General features: G+C 32.6%; 3 protein-coding genes across 3 annotated transcripts in view; 1 reads left to right on the top strand and 2 right to left on the bottom strand.

Annotated features, from left to right (window-relative positions):
* Positions 1–19,158, bottom strand: part of LOC134270900 (probable ATP-dependent RNA helicase DHX35) — a 105,344-nt gene extending 86,186 nt beyond the window's left edge. The window contains exons 1-12 of the mRNA XM_062753156.1: positions 19,000–19,158; positions 18,487–18,620; positions 18,017–18,109; positions 17,130–17,207; positions 16,887–16,991; positions 16,316–16,377; positions 16,141–16,210; positions 15,995–16,054; positions 15,144–15,187; positions 14,762–14,830; positions 10,430–10,526; positions 5,415–5,446 (exon numbers count right to left, since the gene is read on the bottom strand). Coding sequence (XP_062609140.1) covers positions 5,415–5,446; positions 10,430–10,526; positions 14,762–14,830; positions 15,144–15,187; positions 15,995–16,054; positions 16,141–16,210; positions 16,316–16,377; positions 16,887–16,991; positions 17,130–17,207; positions 18,017–18,109; positions 18,487–18,620; positions 19,000–19,033 — 878 coding nt within the window. The 5' untranslated portion in view covers positions 19,034–19,158. The remainder of the gene's footprint in view (positions 1–5,414; positions 5,447–10,429; positions 10,527–14,761; positions 14,831–15,143; positions 15,188–15,994; positions 16,055–16,140; positions 16,211–16,315; positions 16,378–16,886; positions 16,992–17,129; positions 17,208–18,016; positions 18,110–18,486; positions 18,621–18,999) is intronic.
* Positions 792–4,735, bottom strand: LOC134270901 (uncharacterized). Its single transcript, XM_062753157.1, has 7 exons — positions 4,564–4,735; positions 3,799–3,974; positions 3,504–3,646; positions 3,132–3,351; positions 2,743–2,936; positions 2,353–2,421; positions 792–2,091 (listed from the first exon to the last, which is right to left on the bottom strand). Exons 1-7 carry the CDS (start codon positions 4,671–4,673, stop codon positions 1,447–1,449), a joined length of 1,557 nt encoding a protein of 518 aa, XP_062609141.1. The 5' UTR covers positions 4,674–4,735; the 3' UTR covers positions 792–1,446.
* LOC134270904 (probable thiopurine S-methyltransferase) lies at positions 6,055–8,006 on the top strand. Its single transcript, XM_062753160.1, has one exon. It carries the CDS (start codon positions 6,061–6,063, stop codon positions 6,742–6,744), a length of 684 nt encoding a protein of 227 aa, XP_062609144.1. The 5' UTR covers positions 6,055–6,060; the 3' UTR covers positions 6,745–8,006.

Below are 19,158 nucleotides of genomic sequence, written 5' to 3' on the forward strand. Positions count from 1 at the left end.
TATATAAAGCCACTCAAGTCACTGTTCAGTAATATCAGTCATCATCTGTGTAGACAGAGTTATTCTATACACATAGAAAGAAAATATAACTGTTTTAATCACTTTTTTGCAAATATAGACATTACATAGGCATTGAAATTTCCCTTTTTTTGTTTAGCCCTTCCACTTTCAATTAGCCCCCCCCCCCCCACTTTCAATTTGCTTCTGACGCCCATGTTAATTACTGCTAATGTAGGATAGTAACATACCAAAGAAATTTACAACAGTTGCATAGGTCAGTGCAGTGTACAAACACAACTGCAATGAAATGTAAACAAGGTTATGCAGATAATCAACACGATCAAGTGTCACCATTCCACACCATATACCCATGACAATAAAGCAATCAGGTCAGGTGTAACGAATGTGAAGGGCATACCCCGTTGCTATGGTAGGTAGTATTGTCAAAACTGGCGGCATCCACTTATGAGTCATGTTCAGCTTTAAAATGTATAAAAATTATATGAATTGCTTGATGAATGTAGATATATTTAGAATGGTTAAGAATAAACATGTTTTTAATACATGATTTTTCTCTTTTTTTCATCTCCTTGATTTAAAGTAGTCTTGTATAATTTCTGAATGAGGTTTACATTCAAATTGCTGCAATACAATTTTATTTTGTACATCGGTTTATGCAGCTCATATGTTAAATCCCCCAGAAGGAATCTGGATTGGATATCTGATTATTCCAATGATATTTTTCATGTCTTTAAAAAATAGCTAGGAAAAAAAAATAATTTAAGACAATATTAGCTGCATACAGTTGTTCATTTAATAGCAAACATGATGCACATGATATATTCAATATTCTATCAGTCCAAAAAAACTTCAGTTCTGAGGCATATATTCCAAATTATTCACCTAATTTAGCCATGTTAAACATGAGTATATATACTTAGAATATTTGATTTAATGTAAATGTCATTTTGATTACAATTACCAAATCAGAGAATGGGCAAAGCTAGCTACAATATGGTTCAAATTGAAAATCAGAAGAAAAAAAATGTACACATCAGTTGTATTTATATCATAAGAAAAAAATTCCTTTAAAAATGCATTAATCTTTAACTTCAACAACAGTTTTTGTCTACAAAAATGTGTCTAAAAATTTTCTGAACAAAGATTTCACAAGCATAAAAACATATGAACAAATTCACTTGTGTTTCTTAACAGAAAAAAAACAACCCCTTAATGGTCTGCATGGCATAGAAAAAAAATTACAGCAAGGTTATAATAAATGATCAAATATATCAAACTTCAAAATCTTGTAGCTTCAGTTCTGTTTGTATCTTGCCCACAAGACATAGACAAATCAACATCATCATATCATATAATACATATACATGTAAATACATTTCATATATTTGATATGCAAATAGGGCAGTACAAATCTCAGGTGTATGCTCATAATTTTGATGCTATGAATGGCCTGTAATATTTCTCAAAAAATACTTTCAACTTTGGCAGCAAAGAATTTTCACAATAATGTTTGTCTAGATGAATTTTCTGTACAAAAAGATCCTTCAGAGTAAAAACTACAAAATAACAAACTTCTCTTTTGCTTATGTACAGCTGTCCCTGTATTTGATCATAATAACTATGTGACTTTTTCAGTGCAATATTTCCATTGTCATCAGTCGTAAGATATTTAAAGTGACCTCCTGGTTTGACCATATCATTTTTACCACTGTAGGAGCATTTGACCTCAACAATTGCAGAATCATCTACAACTGCATCAGGGGATGCTCCCAAATATGGAAAGTCTAAACAGACAAAAAGCCCACATTCTTTAGTTTTTATACCCAATTTGTTTTCAAACAATTTCAACGCTTTTTTTTCATAATTTTTCCCATGAAGAATGGCTTTCGTTTTGATATTTGAACATAAAATAGAACAACATAATTTATTCGTATTGCGTCGACAAGTAGCTCTGCAGACTTCTCCAAATCGTGATGCAGTCAGTCTCCACTCCCTCGCCTCAAACCATTTGGTGTTTTTGCTCTGTCCTCTTGTTGATTCTTCTATCTGCTGAATTTTTCGTTCATCAACCTTTATATATTTTATTAGTTTTTATTGAAATGTTATGTCCAAATAAATTTTTTTAAAAATAATTTATACTTAATCTAAAAAACCATCGAATATTATTTTGTTTACTTTAATTTTTTTTAAACAATGAAAATTATTATTTATGACAAAGTATTTGATCAAAAAAAGGAAAGAAAAGCATTGGAACTATTTTAGATTATTTCAAAAATATTTTTAAGTACAATTAGTTTTTCATATTTCTATTGCTTAATTACCAGTACTTACCATCAAAGCATTATCAACCATTTGTTCTGTAAGTGGCAAATTACCATAGTCATGCATCATGGACACAACCTGTATTATCAAAATAAATAAATATTAATAACATAGATCTGTCAGCTGTATTTTTTATATTCTGTCTTTAAATAAATTTGGCAGCACTATTCATATTTTCAATGTACATACATACATGTATATGTGAAAAATATAAAGTGTACACTGTAAAGTTAACTGCTTAATAGTTATATTTATTTAAAGGATTTTTTTTATTTACATGAATGTTCAATGTATGTACAAAATGTAGTGCTACATATAAACTAAATTAGAAACAGCTATGATTAACCCAATGTTAACTTAGTATTTCCTGTTTTACATGCACATATACTTCAACTATACCTGAAAATTTGCTCTTGGATACAGATACCTCATAGAGATATCTTTAGATGTTATGCTGCAGTAGTTGGTGATGATATTTTGTACCATAGAGTTGTAAGACGGATTGTTTCTGTGCTTGAGTGGCCTTGGATCTTCAAAAAAGTCTTCATACGGTCTCTTTTTAGATGGGAGATCCTCAGCTTTTACTGGAGAACCTGTTTTGTTTTAAAAAAAAAAGATATTCAATATTTATGGAAATGGCTAGTTGTAGTACAAACCAATTTAGAACATTAATATGAGAAGATTTACATAAATTTTAATGACAGAAATGATAGTATGTAATTAATATGTAATATTGTTAAAATAAGTTTAAAGAAGAATCTTTTTCCTGTTTAAAGCAAAACACATACCACTGTAAGCACTTTTTGGTCTATGGAAAGACATCAGATTTTCGGTGCAGGATCTTGCAATTTTTAAAGTCCCATTCTCGGTAAAATACTCGAGCATGATGCAAACAGCCGCAAGATGTTTGCAGGTGCCATGGGGCCCTCTTCCTGCTGGGCATTCACAGTGGGTGTTCAGAGGGTCCCCACTCTCTCTTGAAACCCTGACTTTATAATTGTAAGTCACCTATGAAGTAGATTTTCAAATTTAAATATGTATAAACCCATACATATAACTATGATGTCAGACTCATTTTCATCAATATTTGTTTTTCTCTATGTGTAAGCATTACGCAAAGAAATATCTCAAGAGATGAATGCTACTCGGTACTGACTTACTTTTTGTTTCATCGCTGCACCCACAATTCCAGTGAGGTAAATATCATTCTCGATGCATATAGAGCAAGCCAGAACTTTGTTGGAGTCAAACATGTCTTGGCCCTTCACCAATGCTTTCAAATCTCCAGTGCATTGTCTGTCATCTAATTAAAAATAATATCTAATTAATATCAATATTAAAATTTTGGAAGTATTGACCAAGATGATTTACCCTGGCTGTATAATCTGTCAGATAGAAGTTTCCCTCAATAATCTCAGTTAAAATTTGATCCTTTAAAGGTATAGATCTATATACCTGCTATTCTATAAAGAAAATATGCCTCTATCTGTTCTCGAGTGATTTTAGGAATGATATGTTGGTGTTCTGGGAGAATCTGTTTAAATCCAGCAACCGGCCATCCGACATCAAGGGGCTCTGGTAATAAAACAGGATCTTCCTTGAAGTTCTGATTCCGATCATAGGCCTCCAATCTACCAATTAATTACATCTAATTAGTACGAAATGGCTAATATAACAAATAAAATAAATCCTGTATGAAATACACATGAAAGAATTGGATAAAACAGATAACCAATAACTGAATAATATTAGAATTGTGTTACTTATACATTTATTAAAATTAAGGCTGACCATTGTGTACATTTACAAGTACATGTACATCTGCATGCGTGTGCCTAAATAGACATTTTTTTTCTTTAAGGCCTTTCATTAATAATGATTAATAAAAACAACAACAAACGCTTGAGATTTCATTGGAGTGGCTGAACGCCTGAACGAGACGAACTCAAAACTGCTGACTAATCATGCTAATGTGGGTAAATTCATGCCCGCAATTTCATTTGTGATATAATTAAATATCCAATAATATTGAAAGATAAGTATGTTAACTATATCAAATATATATAATATTAAAAATTTGAGTCACGAATAGGCCTATATAACTATAAGACGCAAACTTTGTCATTACCGGAGACATCTCCGTAGGCTGGCGTAGCCTACCTAATGCTAACGTGGTTCAACTTCAGCTTACTTTCAATGTTTAAAAGACGTAGTATTTACCTGTCTATAAGTTCCTGCTTTCGACCAGTTGTTACTGCACCTCTTTTTACCAATTCCTCTTTTATCTGTGGGACTTTCCAACGAGAATAACGCGAAGAACTTTCATCCATGGTTTCTGTTTACTACCTAACAGACGCTTGAATTTAAGCGCTCTTCTAACCACCTCTAGTACCGTCGCGCCACCTAGCGAGTAATGACGTGAATGCGTACTATTGTACTTACACCCTGTCCCAGGGGTCATGATTTGAACAATTTAGAATCTACATGACCCTAGAATACTTCCACATAAATTTCAGCTTTTCTGACCTCTTGAGAAGAAGAATTTTTAAAACCCCTACCAATTTTTTTGTTTTTTTGTCTTTTCTTTATTTTTTTCCTTCCTTGTAAGGGGGCTTGGTCCTTCATTTTAATAATTTAAATTTTCCTTCAATCAAGGATACTTTGTACCATCTTTGATTAAAATTGGCCCAGTGGCTCTTGAAAAGAAGCTGAAAATGTGAAAAATTTACAGACGAACAGATGGACAATGGACAAAAGGTGATCAGAAAAGCTCACTACATCTTTTAGTTCATGTTAGATAAAAATTACTATCTTTTCTTGAAACTGGAAATTTTTAAAGTTAAAGGTTATAGTTGATCAATGTATCCAATTAATTCCTTTGATCCACCATATAAGATGATAGTGATTGTTGAATTAAACATATTTTAATTTATTTGATAACGAGACATTTATTGTTTTTTTAATGAAAAGATTCTATAAACTTCTGTTAATTTTGTACATATAAAATTTGGTTCTGTATTTCATCAAAAAATTTTAAATTTAAAATTTAATCTTAATAAAAAGGATCTTACATCAATTGCCTTGTCACAGTTTCAACTTCATCCTGAAAAAAGAAAAATAAGTACAAATTGGCTTGTGTAAGCAATGTCAACTATGAATATTTTAGTAATTAGTATGTCTAAATATGACAAATCATGACTATGCTATTCAGGATAAGAAAAATTTTCAATTTTTTTTTATTTTTTCCCCTACGCATTCCTATGTAAAACTTCGACAACTCTAAGTGCCCCCCCCCCCCCTTTACCCCCAGGGGTCCTGATTTGAACAAAATTTTTAATCTACACTAGCTGAGGATGCTTCCATACTAATATGATTAATCATGATATGATTAATCAGTCTTTGCTGTTTGTGATAAGAAGTATTTTTTAAAAAAATCTATGTATTCCTATGTTAAATTAGATCACTTATAAAGGCCCCATCCACCCCCCCCCCCCCATCTGTCCCTTGGGGGTAATGAGTTTTACGGATTTTAATATACTCTACCCCAATTACCTTTCACAAATTTTTCCTTTTTTTGCCCTGTGGAATGTAGAAAAGAAAGAATTTTTAAAATAAAAACAATTCCCTTTCTGTGGCCCCCTCTATACAAATGCATGCATGAATGACCTTAAGTGCCTTTAAATATCAACACAGAAAGAAGCATAGCGTAGATTCAACATGGCGCACCATCACAACTACCCACAGCAGAAGATGACGGTGGGCATGTGGAAGGAGTGCTGGAATACCTCAGATGTGGACTTCCACAACCCAAATCTTAATGAACTGTTCTTAAAATATAACAAGAGCATGCTAACAAGGCCTGGCATGAAAATATTTGTGCCACTGTGTGGAAAAGCAGTGGAGATGAAATGGTTGGCGGATCATGGCTATAAAGTGGTGGGACTGGAGGTAGCACCTGTTCCTTGCAAGGCATTCTTTGAAGAAAATAACATTCCTTATGAGGTCTCAGAGATTGGGGCCATCCATGGGGAGAAGTATGAAAGTTTGGATAAAAAAATTGTCATTTATTCCTGTGATTTTTTTCATCTTACTGTGGACATTTGTGGAGAATTTGATGGGATATGGGATTGTGGTGGCCTCAATTCTATGGAAGTCGAAGACAGGGTGTCCTACATTCACAGAATCCGAACCTTCATGGGAAAAGGGTGCATCAACTTGACCGAATTTGTGAACTTTGACAAGTCTATTAGTGATATTCCTTGGAGCATGTCCAGGGAGGACTTACAGAAAGGCTTTGGGGAGGGGTTCAAGGTGGAGGAGTTAACAAATGAGGAGGCCTCTCAGATATACAAGCACCAGGGCTGCTCCTCAGTGGTGCTCTTCATGATCACCAAGATCTAAACCTAAAATGAAAGTACCAACTACCATCAGGTTCCAGTTTGAAAACCAGTTTCAATGTTGTTATTTCTTTCATTACTATTTTTTGCTCAAGGACGTTTTTTTTTTTAAATCATGGAAACAACTCAGTTTAAAGATATTTTATTTCCTCAGTGCCATACTTCAGATTCTTCCATTAACTTCTGATTCAACAGGCAGGTATGATTGTCAGGAGAATTACGCAATGAGATTAAGAGAGACAAAATTTATCAGTTTATGAACATGGTTTCAGCTAGATCAATAGAAAGACTAGCTGCAACTCAGCCATTATCATAATTTAATCTAAACCAGCTTCTAGAAAAGTCATATTCAGTAGGCATGATCAAGTAATGGATTTCAAATTTTATCTACTAGTATTTTGAATTTATTCTTTCAAATTTACTATACATTCAAAATATGTTGGCTTGGTTCTGTTTAACAAATTTCTAGAACTGAGAAGCAAAATGATGAGTAATGTAATATAAATGTGGGTTGTGTTTAAATGTGAAATAACTCAGTTTTAAGAGTGACATTTATTAACAGTATTTAGGAAATCATTACTCAGGTTTAATTTTTTTGATTGCTCTGTTGTTTTTGTCTTCAGTGCAATCTTGATATTTGTACAAGATTTATTTCCTTTATCAAAATCCATTTATTTGTTCGCTTAGGCTGAATAGAGCAACATTTTTTTTTTTTTTTTTTTTTTTTTTTACTTTTGCAAAATGTGTATTAAATTTTTTTCCTATGAACAAGCATTATGTAACGTGGACAAATTAATACATGTAAGAAATGTCGTTTGCATTCAATTTTTGTGCTATAAGTTTACAGTGCCATATATGTGATATATATAGTTATACATACTTTTAATACTGTACAATATATACAATTGTATCAGAATAACAGTTTCCTTGTATTTATGAAACAGACTGCTGTAAATCACTCTTTATCTGCAAACCTTTATCATGGTTATATTTCTGTGTCATTACAAAACTGCCTGATGGAATTTTTTTTCTTTCATATTGAATTGAGAAAATAATTTCTTGTTTAATAATGATTATTTACTTGCCAAAACTCACATTCCTGAAATTTTTTCCTTGCATTTTAATATCATATGACCATGGATGGTCACTATTTCATGGAAATAAAGGTGTTGCAAAAATAAAAGGTGATCTAGCTGAAGCATAAAAATGTAAAATTGAGTGATATATTACAAACACACCAATAAATACTTTCAACAAAACAAACAACATTCTTAATTTTCATTTGATATTAAAATAGAGCATTTATTTATATTTTCTCCATATGGAACTTTATTTCTCACACAGTAAATGGTACTTTAATTTACATGGTAACTACACATGGAAAGACAAAAGAATATTTTACTCTGGCTGATTTCAAAATGTCATATCCCTTTATTATAATCTTCATTTCCTCAGATGTAAAAACACTTCAATTTTACAAGCAGTAAAACAGATTATCCAGCTGTTAAAATTGAGGCTAAATTCCATTCAAGAACTCTCTTTTATCCCTTGCTATGACAATCAAACCTCACAATTAATTAAATTTGTAATATATTACAATTTTTATACATGAATATTGAGTGATAGAAATAAACAATTGGTCTAAGAGAGTAAGAGAAACTTATACAGATTGAAAAGACCTTGGGCCCTGTCAGTTCAATGGCCTTAGGGTCATCAGAGAGTTTTGAAAACCCTTGAATTATCATGTCCATCTCACCAAAATTTAATATTCTGTGTTGACCTGTCTTTTTAATCTATTGTGTCAGTAAATCTCATTAAGTCTTCTTAATGCAAACCATCAGTAATTTAAATACACTGTATCATAAACATATTTAAACATATTTTTTGTGCTGCTGCTTTATCAATTCTAATTATAAATTCTTAAAATAACAAGGAATGGCTCTGAAGAATTTGTAGGTCAAATAAACAATTTACTGAAATTGTGTGGTCCATAAAAAACTTCAACAGGTGATAAGTTAGATGTGAATCCATAAATCATCCAAAAAAAACTCCTGTTATCAATAACACTATATAGTACACTGGATTTAAAAACAGTTACACTTGATCATTATAAATGAAGAATAGTAGACACTTTCCTCTTCAAAACTTTTTTTACGACCTGCAAGCTCATACTAGTCTTGCTCAACAGGTATAAAAATATCACATTGTGTCATAAAGTTACCCAAGTGTCAAATTTAATCACCATTTATATCAGTTAATCACAAGTGGGTAAACTTCGTTCCATATGTGTTCCCCACCAACACTTTACTGTATTGATATATCAGTACATGTATCAGAATTTATATCTCTAATTATATGCAAAAATTCCTAAATTTATTTAATAAAAATTTAGTCAGTCTGACTTGCATTGTTACACAGACAAGAGAAGTAATCAACTTTATAGGATATCATGATTTTCTGTCAGTTTTAAAGGTAGAAATAAAAGGGAGCCCCTAGCATATTGATTATTCTCTTATAATGAGAAAATACCTCAAGTGGTGCTCATAGGGACAAGGATGCTTTATGAGGAGAATATTTTTACAAGAAAGGCAATGACTCACACAAAATAAATGTTTATGAAGATCCATTAGTTGAATTAAAAGTCGTAGTACTGGCCCCTCATATACATATTAAAAAAAATTTGTCTATAAAATGCATTATCCATGCAAGTTCGGTTAAGGTGCAATAAACATGCACATGAGTTTACTTGCTATAAAATTTTTATTAGCAAGATATGAAGAATGTCTGCAAAACAATGAAAAGCCAAGAAACATGGATTATGATCATTTATGCTTGTCTAACGCCCATACTGGAATATGGGCATAAGTTTGGGGATCAATACAATACCAGTGTATAGGAGTCATACACCACATACTCTGTTATTACTTAATAATATTAAAATTGTGCCTTCATTTCCTACCAGTATTAGCCATATTGCAGTGCTCCAAGTCAAAGTCACGCTTACTTTTAGGTCGCTAAATGTCGAACTAAATAGTTTTTTGGTTGCCATTTCAAAATTTCTGGTCGCAAACAACAAATATTTCAATCGCCATAATGAAAACATTATTTTTAAAACACTGGTAATACAAAGACACAAACACCCTTTTTCCTTTATATTTATTAAATCAAAGAATACTTATTACTTTGACTATAAACAATTTGCTAGGTTGAAGGAAATATTTTTTTTTATTAAATACAACCACCCTTATGGTTGTACAGTACACAGAGAAGGAACAGTTAGTCTGATCCCAGAATCAAAATTTATTCTAAAGAAAATACAAGACTGACACTTGTTGATACAGGAGTTTGCAAGCTGTTTGGCTATGTTTATTTATTAATACGTACCTATCCTATTAAACAATTTGTTATTAATGTGTCACCAAACATCCTTAATTAGTCTCCAAAATGCGAGTTAGTTTTTATTTCTAGTCGCAAAATCATTATTTTGGTCACCAATGCGACCATTTTAGTCACAACTTCACAACTTGGAGCACTGCATATATGGATATCCCTTCTTCTACAAAAAAATTAAGCTGCATTCTAAGATACTGTAATTATATCCTTTAATCGAGGATGGACATTCAAGTTACAAAAAAAAAAATCCTCGACAGCTAAGGTCTTAAGATAAGGAGGGAGGTAGTCTGACTCACTTGTCCAGTCAGGAAAGCGAGTATGTCGCCCTCCTTCTCCTGGTGATGAATCTTAGAGATGGTCTCCACTGTGGCCTTCAGGTAATCTGGAACAGGGCTAGGAATGGAACAAAACAGAGAAATGGAGTAGGAAAGAACGATGAACTTTTTATTTAATAAATGTTAATATTTTCCATGCTGAAAAACATCTTCTCTCTGGTCTTAACAATTGCATTTTGTTGGTGCACATCATAAATCTCAATTAGTACAAACACGGATATATCAAATTTAGTGACTTGACAAATTCTTGAGATCCTATTAACAAATTTGTTCTACTGATACAACGAATTTCATACACTTTTTTAAGTAAATTCAAAATCCCCAAGACTTTGCTGTTACCGAGTTGAACGGTGTAATTTGTTTCCATGAAATTTTATAATTATTATACATATTGTCTTCCCTTGTTATCACACCCCCTATTATTTTCATAGAGCTTATTTAAGAAATGAATTTAATTTTTGAAGATTTAAGAGGTTATGAACTACCCGGTACGATGCTTCGCACCGGCATATTTCATAAAGTGCATTAGCGCTTCATGATAAATTTGCTGACATGAAGCAATTCAGTTCATATACCCTATGAATCTTCAAAAAATAAATTCATTTCTGATACAGGTGACTCTCGATGGCTCGAGCTCCGATCTCTCGAAGTGAACCTCCAGTCCCGTTTTTTCCTCTATACGAGGGTCATTCAAAAAGTTCGTAGACTTTTGCCCTAACTTTTTTATTTAACGTCATATTATATCCAAATTTGGTACACATATTTTAACAACAGATTCAAATAATTATAGTAAAAAAATTGGAATATATCTTCATATCTATAAAGATTATCAAAGATTTAGAATAGCAAAAATGGGGTCACGGAGCACCGTCAAAATTGAGTAATTTACTAATTCTCACAATACAGCATTTATAGCCATATCTCTAATAAATGGAGCTGAAACGAATTAAAATTACATGTTTTAATCAAGTATTGCTGTATTAAACAAAATGATATCAGGCTATGTAATATGTCGCTCTGCTTAAAAGATATCAGTTTCTAAATACATATGGTTTTGATAAAAAAAGGCAAAAAACCATGACGTTGGAGAACGTCACGGAGCAGCGATTAGCTGTAAAATTGTGCTTTGCATTCGGGGAACTTTTTTTTTACAAACTTAAAAAACTCTGTATAAACCAGGATCTGTATGAACCAGAAGTCTCTGTCGAGACTGAAGCTCTACTGGTTTGAACTTATAGCAAAGGAAGAGAAAGTACTTAAGTAGCTGGGATTTGAAACTTTATAAACAGCATTAAATAGAATAATGATCGTTGATAAAGTCTCTTTATGTTCTTAGTGTATTCTACTTGTGTGCCAAGTTATACTGAAATCAGACCAAAACTGTAGGAGGAGTAGCATTTTGAAACAATTTTACAGACATTTCTATTTTTAGTAACCACGGCAACACCGTTCATCAAAATTAAAATTCAATAAACAGAATTATGTATCTTAGAGTATTCTACTTGTGTGCCAAGTTATACTGAAATCAGACAAAAACTGAAGGAGGTGTAGCATTTTGAAACAATTTTACAGATATTTCTATTTTTAGTAACACGACAACACCATTCATTGAAATCAAAAACCGATACACAGAATTATGTATCTTAGTGTATTCTAGTTGTTTGCCAAGTTATACTGAAATCAGACCAAAACTGTAGGAGGAGTAGCATTTTGAAAGAATTTCATAGAAATTTCTATTTTTAGTAACCACGGCAACACCCTTCATCGAAATCAAAAACCGATGCACAGAATTATGTATCTTAGTGTAGTCTACTTGTGTGCCAAGTTATACTGAAATCAGACCAAAACTGTAGGAGGAGTAGCATTTTGAAAGAATTTCACAGAAATTTCTATTTTTAGTAACCACGGCAACACCCTTCATCGAAATCAAAAACCAATGCACAGAATTATGTATCTTAGTGTAGTCTACTTGTGTGCCAAGTTATACTGAAATCAGACCAAAACTGTAGGAGGAGTAGCATTTTGAAAGAATTTCACAGAAATTTCTATTTTTAGTAACCACGGCAACACCCTTCATCGAAATCAAAAACCGATGCACAGAATTATGTAACTTAGTGTATTCTACTTGTGTGCCAAGTTATACTGAAATCAGACCAAAACTGTAGGAGGAGTAGCATTTTGAAAGAATTTCACAGAAATTTCTATTTTTAGTAACCACGGCAACACCGTTCATTGAAATCAAAAACCGATACAAAGAATTATGTATCTTAGTGTATTCTACTTGTTTGCCAACTTATACTGAAATCAGATCAAAACTAGGAGGAGTAGCATTTTGAAAGAATTTCACAGAAATTTCTATTTTTAGTAACCACGGCAACACCCTTCATTGAAATCAAAAACCGATACACAGAATTATGTATCTTAGTGTAGTCTACTTGTGTGCCAAGTTATACTGAAATCAGACCAAAACTGTAGGAGGAGTAGCATTTTGAAAAATTGTTTACAGACAGACGGACAGACAGACAGATAGACAGACGGACGGACGCCGGACGCATTACTATCGCATAAGCTCTTCTGGTCTCTGACCAGTAGAGCTAAAAATAAGCCGTGTATTTGTATAAAATGAAAAGTACAAATTCAGAGCGGTAGCAAGTTTGAACTGGACGATGGATTGTCTGCAAAGAAACTGGTTATGGTTAAAAAATATTGTCAAAAAGAGTTAGGAACGCTTCACTTTTGCCGAATTAATGGAGATACATGGTAAATTAAAGAATTTGAAAACACTGACAATCTAATTCAAGCTGTATTTGCACATTTGTTAGCAAACTAGGTGTTAAGTTTTATTGGGACGTTTTATGAATGGAGAAGACGCTACAAACTGTGTATGAAATTAAAAAACGGAGAAATTTTGAGAAACTTTCTCAACATTGTTTTTTGACGTTTCAATCAGTGTTGGTTGACCGTGCTCCGTGGTAACAAAACATGTTGATTTAAAATTTGGATAACATGAGTTCTATTTAATCAATTGGAATGATACTTCACACACTTCGACAAAATAAATGTTTTTGTTTACGAAAATGTGTCGATCTATACTTTTATAATAATAATATGACGATGAGGAACATTGTCTACGTATTTTTTGAATGACCCTCGTATAACTAAGCAAATACTCCTGATCTCTCGAATTTTTATCTCCCGAAGTTCTCTATCTCTCGAACCAAAACATGGGTCCTGTTACACATATTTCATTGAGTTTTACTCTCTATCTCTCGAAGTTTTGATTGCGTGTGTATACAAGCCAATCAAGCGTAATATTGATGCAGCCGTGAACTTACCTGGAAAACAGTGAACGCCTGGGGCTTGGCATTGAGGTGTTAATTGGGTGTTTACATAGATGACACTTCACCTGTGGGTAGTCCGTGTGTTGATATAATTAATTGATTATTATTGGTAAATTATAAACTGTTTTTAAATTCACAACTTTAAAATTTTGACTTGAAAACGAGACGATAATTTTTAGAAAATAATTTATAGTCGAATCTATAAGTTCCCATAGGCTATGAACTTTTATTAGAGTCTTCATAATCCCAGTATGGCAAATATTGCACAAGAAATTCCTTTCTCAAGGACTTAATACCGATTAAGAAAAGTCTTGTGAACACTGGTGAACAGGTGAAGGACCCGATCAAGCCGTCAAACTGACAATTGCTATTCGGATTTCATGTAATCATTAAATAAGAACAAATAAGTATTGAAACTTTAGGAATTCGTTTTTATTTAGTCGAAATACGATCATTGTTGTTGATATCAAGTAAATATTACCTGTAAAATACGATAGAAAACGTGCAATAACTTTATTTACATATACTTCCGGTATCTATAAAAGTATAACTTCGATGATCGGAACTGAAAATTCCGGATTTTATTTACTTTCTATCTCACGAACCCCTCGATCTCTTGAACTTTTCTTGCGGTCCCTTGAACTTCGAGAGATCGAGAGTCACCTGTATTTACATTGTTTTTCTAATGATTTGCCACAAAATTAATGCCATTCAACTGTCATTTTTAAAGCAAAATTGTTTGCACGATAGTTTTGACATCAAGTGTGGTATTATGACTTAACAATGGAAATATTCATGCTCATCCATGGTAGTTCATGAGAAAATGAACAGTCTTCCTATTTGCAAAGAATCTTAAGGAACATTATTTGGAAATGTAAATATTCTCATGTAAACTCTTTATGACTAGGGCAACAGTTCTCTCTACATAATTACAATGTGGGAAATAACCTACTCAATAGTGTAATGGATATCCACTGGAAAATTTCGGCCCTCCACACTTAGTATAGCAGCAGTGTCTTTGCTGTGCAAAAAACAAATTCAAAAGGTTTAAATTCAGAATTCCATTTATATAATCTTTAACACAAATCTACAATGATTACATCATCTAAATATATACACATTTCTATAGAAAAAGTCATGAAGTTAAAATTAATAAGGATCATTGAATACAAATGGGGTACCATTCTTTTTTGGAGCTACAAACTCCAAGTACAAATATATGTGCATCTTGTATCTAGTTCTTTCACGTTTTTCAATTATTTGTTTTTTTTACAATTACGAGTGCTCTATGATAATGTTTCACTTTTGAATATATATAATATAAGGGTACCTACTTGGAATTTCCTGAGTTGTTGTTGTTGAAAAAGTCTTTCATCTCCTTAAAAAGAGAGATAAACCATATTAAGAGCCAACTCTGCATTAAATTTTAACATAAATCAGCATTTTTGGCTAATATCAAACAACACATGAATTTCAATCTTATTTAAATCTGTAGAGATCTTTAATTTTCTAAGGTAAAAATAGTTTTTATACCATACATTTCAATGTTGTTTGTTTCTTTAAGTTTTTTTGCTTGTGTTTCGAGGGTAAAAATGAATTCTAGTTTAGCTTACTTCTTAATTTGATGCTAAAGGTACAAGTAACAACTAGAAATTATGGCTATATGACATTAGTCACATGAATGCCTCTCCCATGGGCTTAAGCAACATGAAAATTTGTATTCATGTGTAAAAGCATCTTGAAAAGTGAGTTTTATCAATAGATATAGTTTTAGTCACACATTTTACTGATTCCAACATCTTGAATTTGTCAGAGAGCATTATCTAAACAGAGCTGACTGATACTACTGTAAAATTACTGCTCTACTACTCGATTCTCATTTTTTTTTTTTTACCAGCATCCCCAGTCCCTCCTGATAATGCCATCGAGAACTTTACATGCCAACATGACAAATTTTATTTGTTTAGAAATGGATAGATTGTTCTGTGCTATACAAAGAATATCACATAAATTGATATAATATTAGTCTTTTAAGCTGGTCCCTATATTTCTAAAGACATATTCTAATGATAAAAGGGGCACAACTCCTAGACGCATCAAAATAAAAGAGGATGATTGATTGATTATTATTGTTTAACGCCGAGTTGGCAATATTTCAGCAAATTCTAATTGTGTATGACTCTACCTCTGCATCCAGTGTGGCTGATGCAACAATTATCCTGAGATCTTCTCTTTTTCTCTGAATCTGACAAAAAAAATTAGTAAATTTAAATATGAAACATCATGTGTCAAACCTTAATTGTCCATGTACACGGAAAGTTCAAATCAAACCTTTCGTAGAAGTCCCATTATCAAATCTGTGTTTAAAGTCCTTTCGTGTGCTTCATCCAACATAACCACACTGGAATTAGGAATGGTTAATTAAAGATACATTTGTGTGGCTTGTCAGAAATCTCCACAAAAATCAAAGTGAAGGAGAACTTGTTAGCTAATGTTTATTCCTCACCTGTATTTTTTCAGCAGTGGGTCTTCCATTATTTCCCTAATCATCATACCATCTGTCAGAAACTGTAAAATATAATATAAAATTCATCCCTGTTTTCCCTACAAAAATTTACTACAATAAACATATCATCAAAAGCTTTAAAAAAATACTATCATATGAAGGGATGAGTTCAAGTTTGAAGTGGCTACATAGCTCTTATATATGACTTTGTCTAACCATGATGTAAATACATGTATGACATAAATATTTGATGCTATTCCCATTTCAAAAGTACATACCTTTCAAAAATGTTGAAAAATCTTTGAGTTACAAATCAAAGATGGTCATCTTAGTTACAGTTTCACATAATTTTCTACGTTGTAGAGAATTTCATAATGATCAATTTCACAAACAATTTCACTTGACTTCATCTCACTGTGTTCCAAAATTTACTAATTTTTGAAAAATCTGTATTCAAAATCTGACATCTAATGACTAGATTTATACAACCTAAATGCTAGATTAGCAGCTACCATCTTGAGGCTAAACTATGTTTTGTGTTAGCTAATGCTTTTTTACCATGCAAACTTACTTTAATTCTGGTGCGGGTGGGATCTGAAGTGTCATCAAATCTGATTGTGTATCCTACTTCATCCCCCAACAGTGCCCCTCTCTCCTCTGCCACTCGGGTGGCCACCTAAGATATAACAACAGGCAAATTTTAAGTACCAGGTCAAATTCTTTAAAAAAAGCACATTTCTCCTTTTTGTTCCAGATTCATAATAGTTTAGTACATTTACTATCATCAATATAAATTATATTCGTAATCACTGACCGTGACAGCAGCGACCCGTCGTGGCTGAGTGACTCCAATTGTATGTCCCTCTGTTCCCCATCCAGCCTCTAATAAATACTGAAACATAACATAATTATACAAAACATGATTTCCATGAGTTTAACATTGAATTGGAAGCAATATGATCATCACCAAAAAATGGAGGCGTACAAGGTAGGAAAATCCCCCGCTCTGAGAAAAGACATTTCTCAATTCTAAAAATTCATAAAAGCTATATTTTTCAAAATGATATGGTTTATATCATCTTTTACACATTTAATTCTGATTTCATTGTTTTAATAATTTATTGAAAATTTATTTTTCATGGGGTTTTTTAGATATGTGAAAACAAAAGAGAAAAAGCTTCAGTTCATGTAAGATTCTAACCCTCCCCATAGCACAGGGCTTGGCGCAACACCGACCGCCTTAACCACTACGCTATGAAGTATATGCGTTATCGATGTCTGTCAGTGGGATTTAAATGAAGCATACATTTTTTTCCAGAAATGTTCGATTTTCTAAGAGAATGGGTTCAGATTCCATTTTTTGGACAAATGAACTAGATTTTACATTTACATTTCCATCATTTAAACCTTAATGAAGAATGGAGACTTGACCCATTATGTTCAAATTCATTTTTTATGGATCTAGTAAATCCATTTTCCACTAAACATGCTCAATTGTCAATTTTGAAAATAGATAGTCAAATGATAAGTTGTTCAGTAAAATAAAATAGTAAATTGTTTTGAAGATGACATTACTGAGAACATGATTTTAGTGAAATATAATATTTCATGAAATTTGAAATTTGAGAAACATATTATTTCAGATCAGGGGATTGTCCACGCCTTTTATGCCCTCTTCCTTTTAGTACAATTTATATATACCTGGGGTATCTGTGTTGATTTTCCACATCCTGTCTCTCCAACAATAACTACAGTCTGATAGTTTTCCACCAAATACAGGATATGATTCCTCAACTGTTAAACATGGAATAATTATTTCAAATTAAAATAAATAAATCAAGGAAATGGAACTCTGCAGGAATTTGCAAATACTATATAGATTTCTAGATATTCCCAAGGAATTAATTGTAGTGCAATTTGGCAGGAAAGTTTTTATATACCTAAAATACATACATTCCCTTTCTCATGATTTGATGCTATTCTCTATTGAGAAGTTGATGGCTCGTTTCAATAGTCCCCCTCAAGGGAGAGTAAGAGCACTGAAACGAGCCATCATCTTACCAACAGAGAATAGATTTGATGCCTACTTGACATTTTGTGAATGACCTTTTAAGTACTCAGGAAAAATCAGAAATGTACAATTTGTCTGAATTAATTTCAATTTCTCATGCCTTGAACACAGGAAGTTTTTGTCGCTGTTGCTCAATGGAGAGAGACACATTCTGGTTGTACACCACAGTGGTCCCCCCTTCCTCACTCACAGTCTTCCTCTCCTCCTTTATAGCCTGCCCAGGGGCCTCAGTACCTGACAGTCACAAGATATTAAATAAAAATTTAGATATAATACATGTTTTAGATATTGATTGAATTGTGGTTAATGAATACATAACGTCATAAGCAAGTTCAGCATGAAATATTTAAAAGGACAGAAGGAAGCAGCATCAGAGATAATTTCATGCAAAAGGAAAAATTGAAAAAAAATCTAGACCTGAATAAATATCATAGCAATTAAAGGCCAGTTTATTATTAAAAAAGTTGTCCACCATCAGAGATATTTAATAAACAAATAAGGAACGGCGTATTAAATGTCTAAAGCTTTGAAAAAAGGAAAGAAGTTTGAGCAAATTCATCGCCATGAATGGCGCCTAAACACTGCTAAATAGACAAGTGCACTTCAAACTAACCAGGCTTCCAAAACTTTGGTGCAAACGAAGACATCAGTATCTGTTCGTGGCTTCATCACAGTGACACTGACAGTTTCAGGCCCTACATTTCCACGTGTAGTTCGTTCGTCAGACGACTGAGTTTTGTTTACTTCCGATCACCAACTCATGCGCAATGCA

This window comes from Saccostrea cucullata, unplaced genomic scaffold (assembly GCF_032062105.1).
Source record: "Saccostrea cucullata isolate Sc308-1 unplaced genomic scaffold, CSIRO_AGI_Scuc_v1 ctg400, whole genome shotgun sequence".
In the NCBI taxonomy this organism is placed as follows: Eukaryota; Metazoa; Mollusca; class Bivalvia; order Ostreida; family Ostreidae; genus Saccostrea; species Saccostrea cuccullata.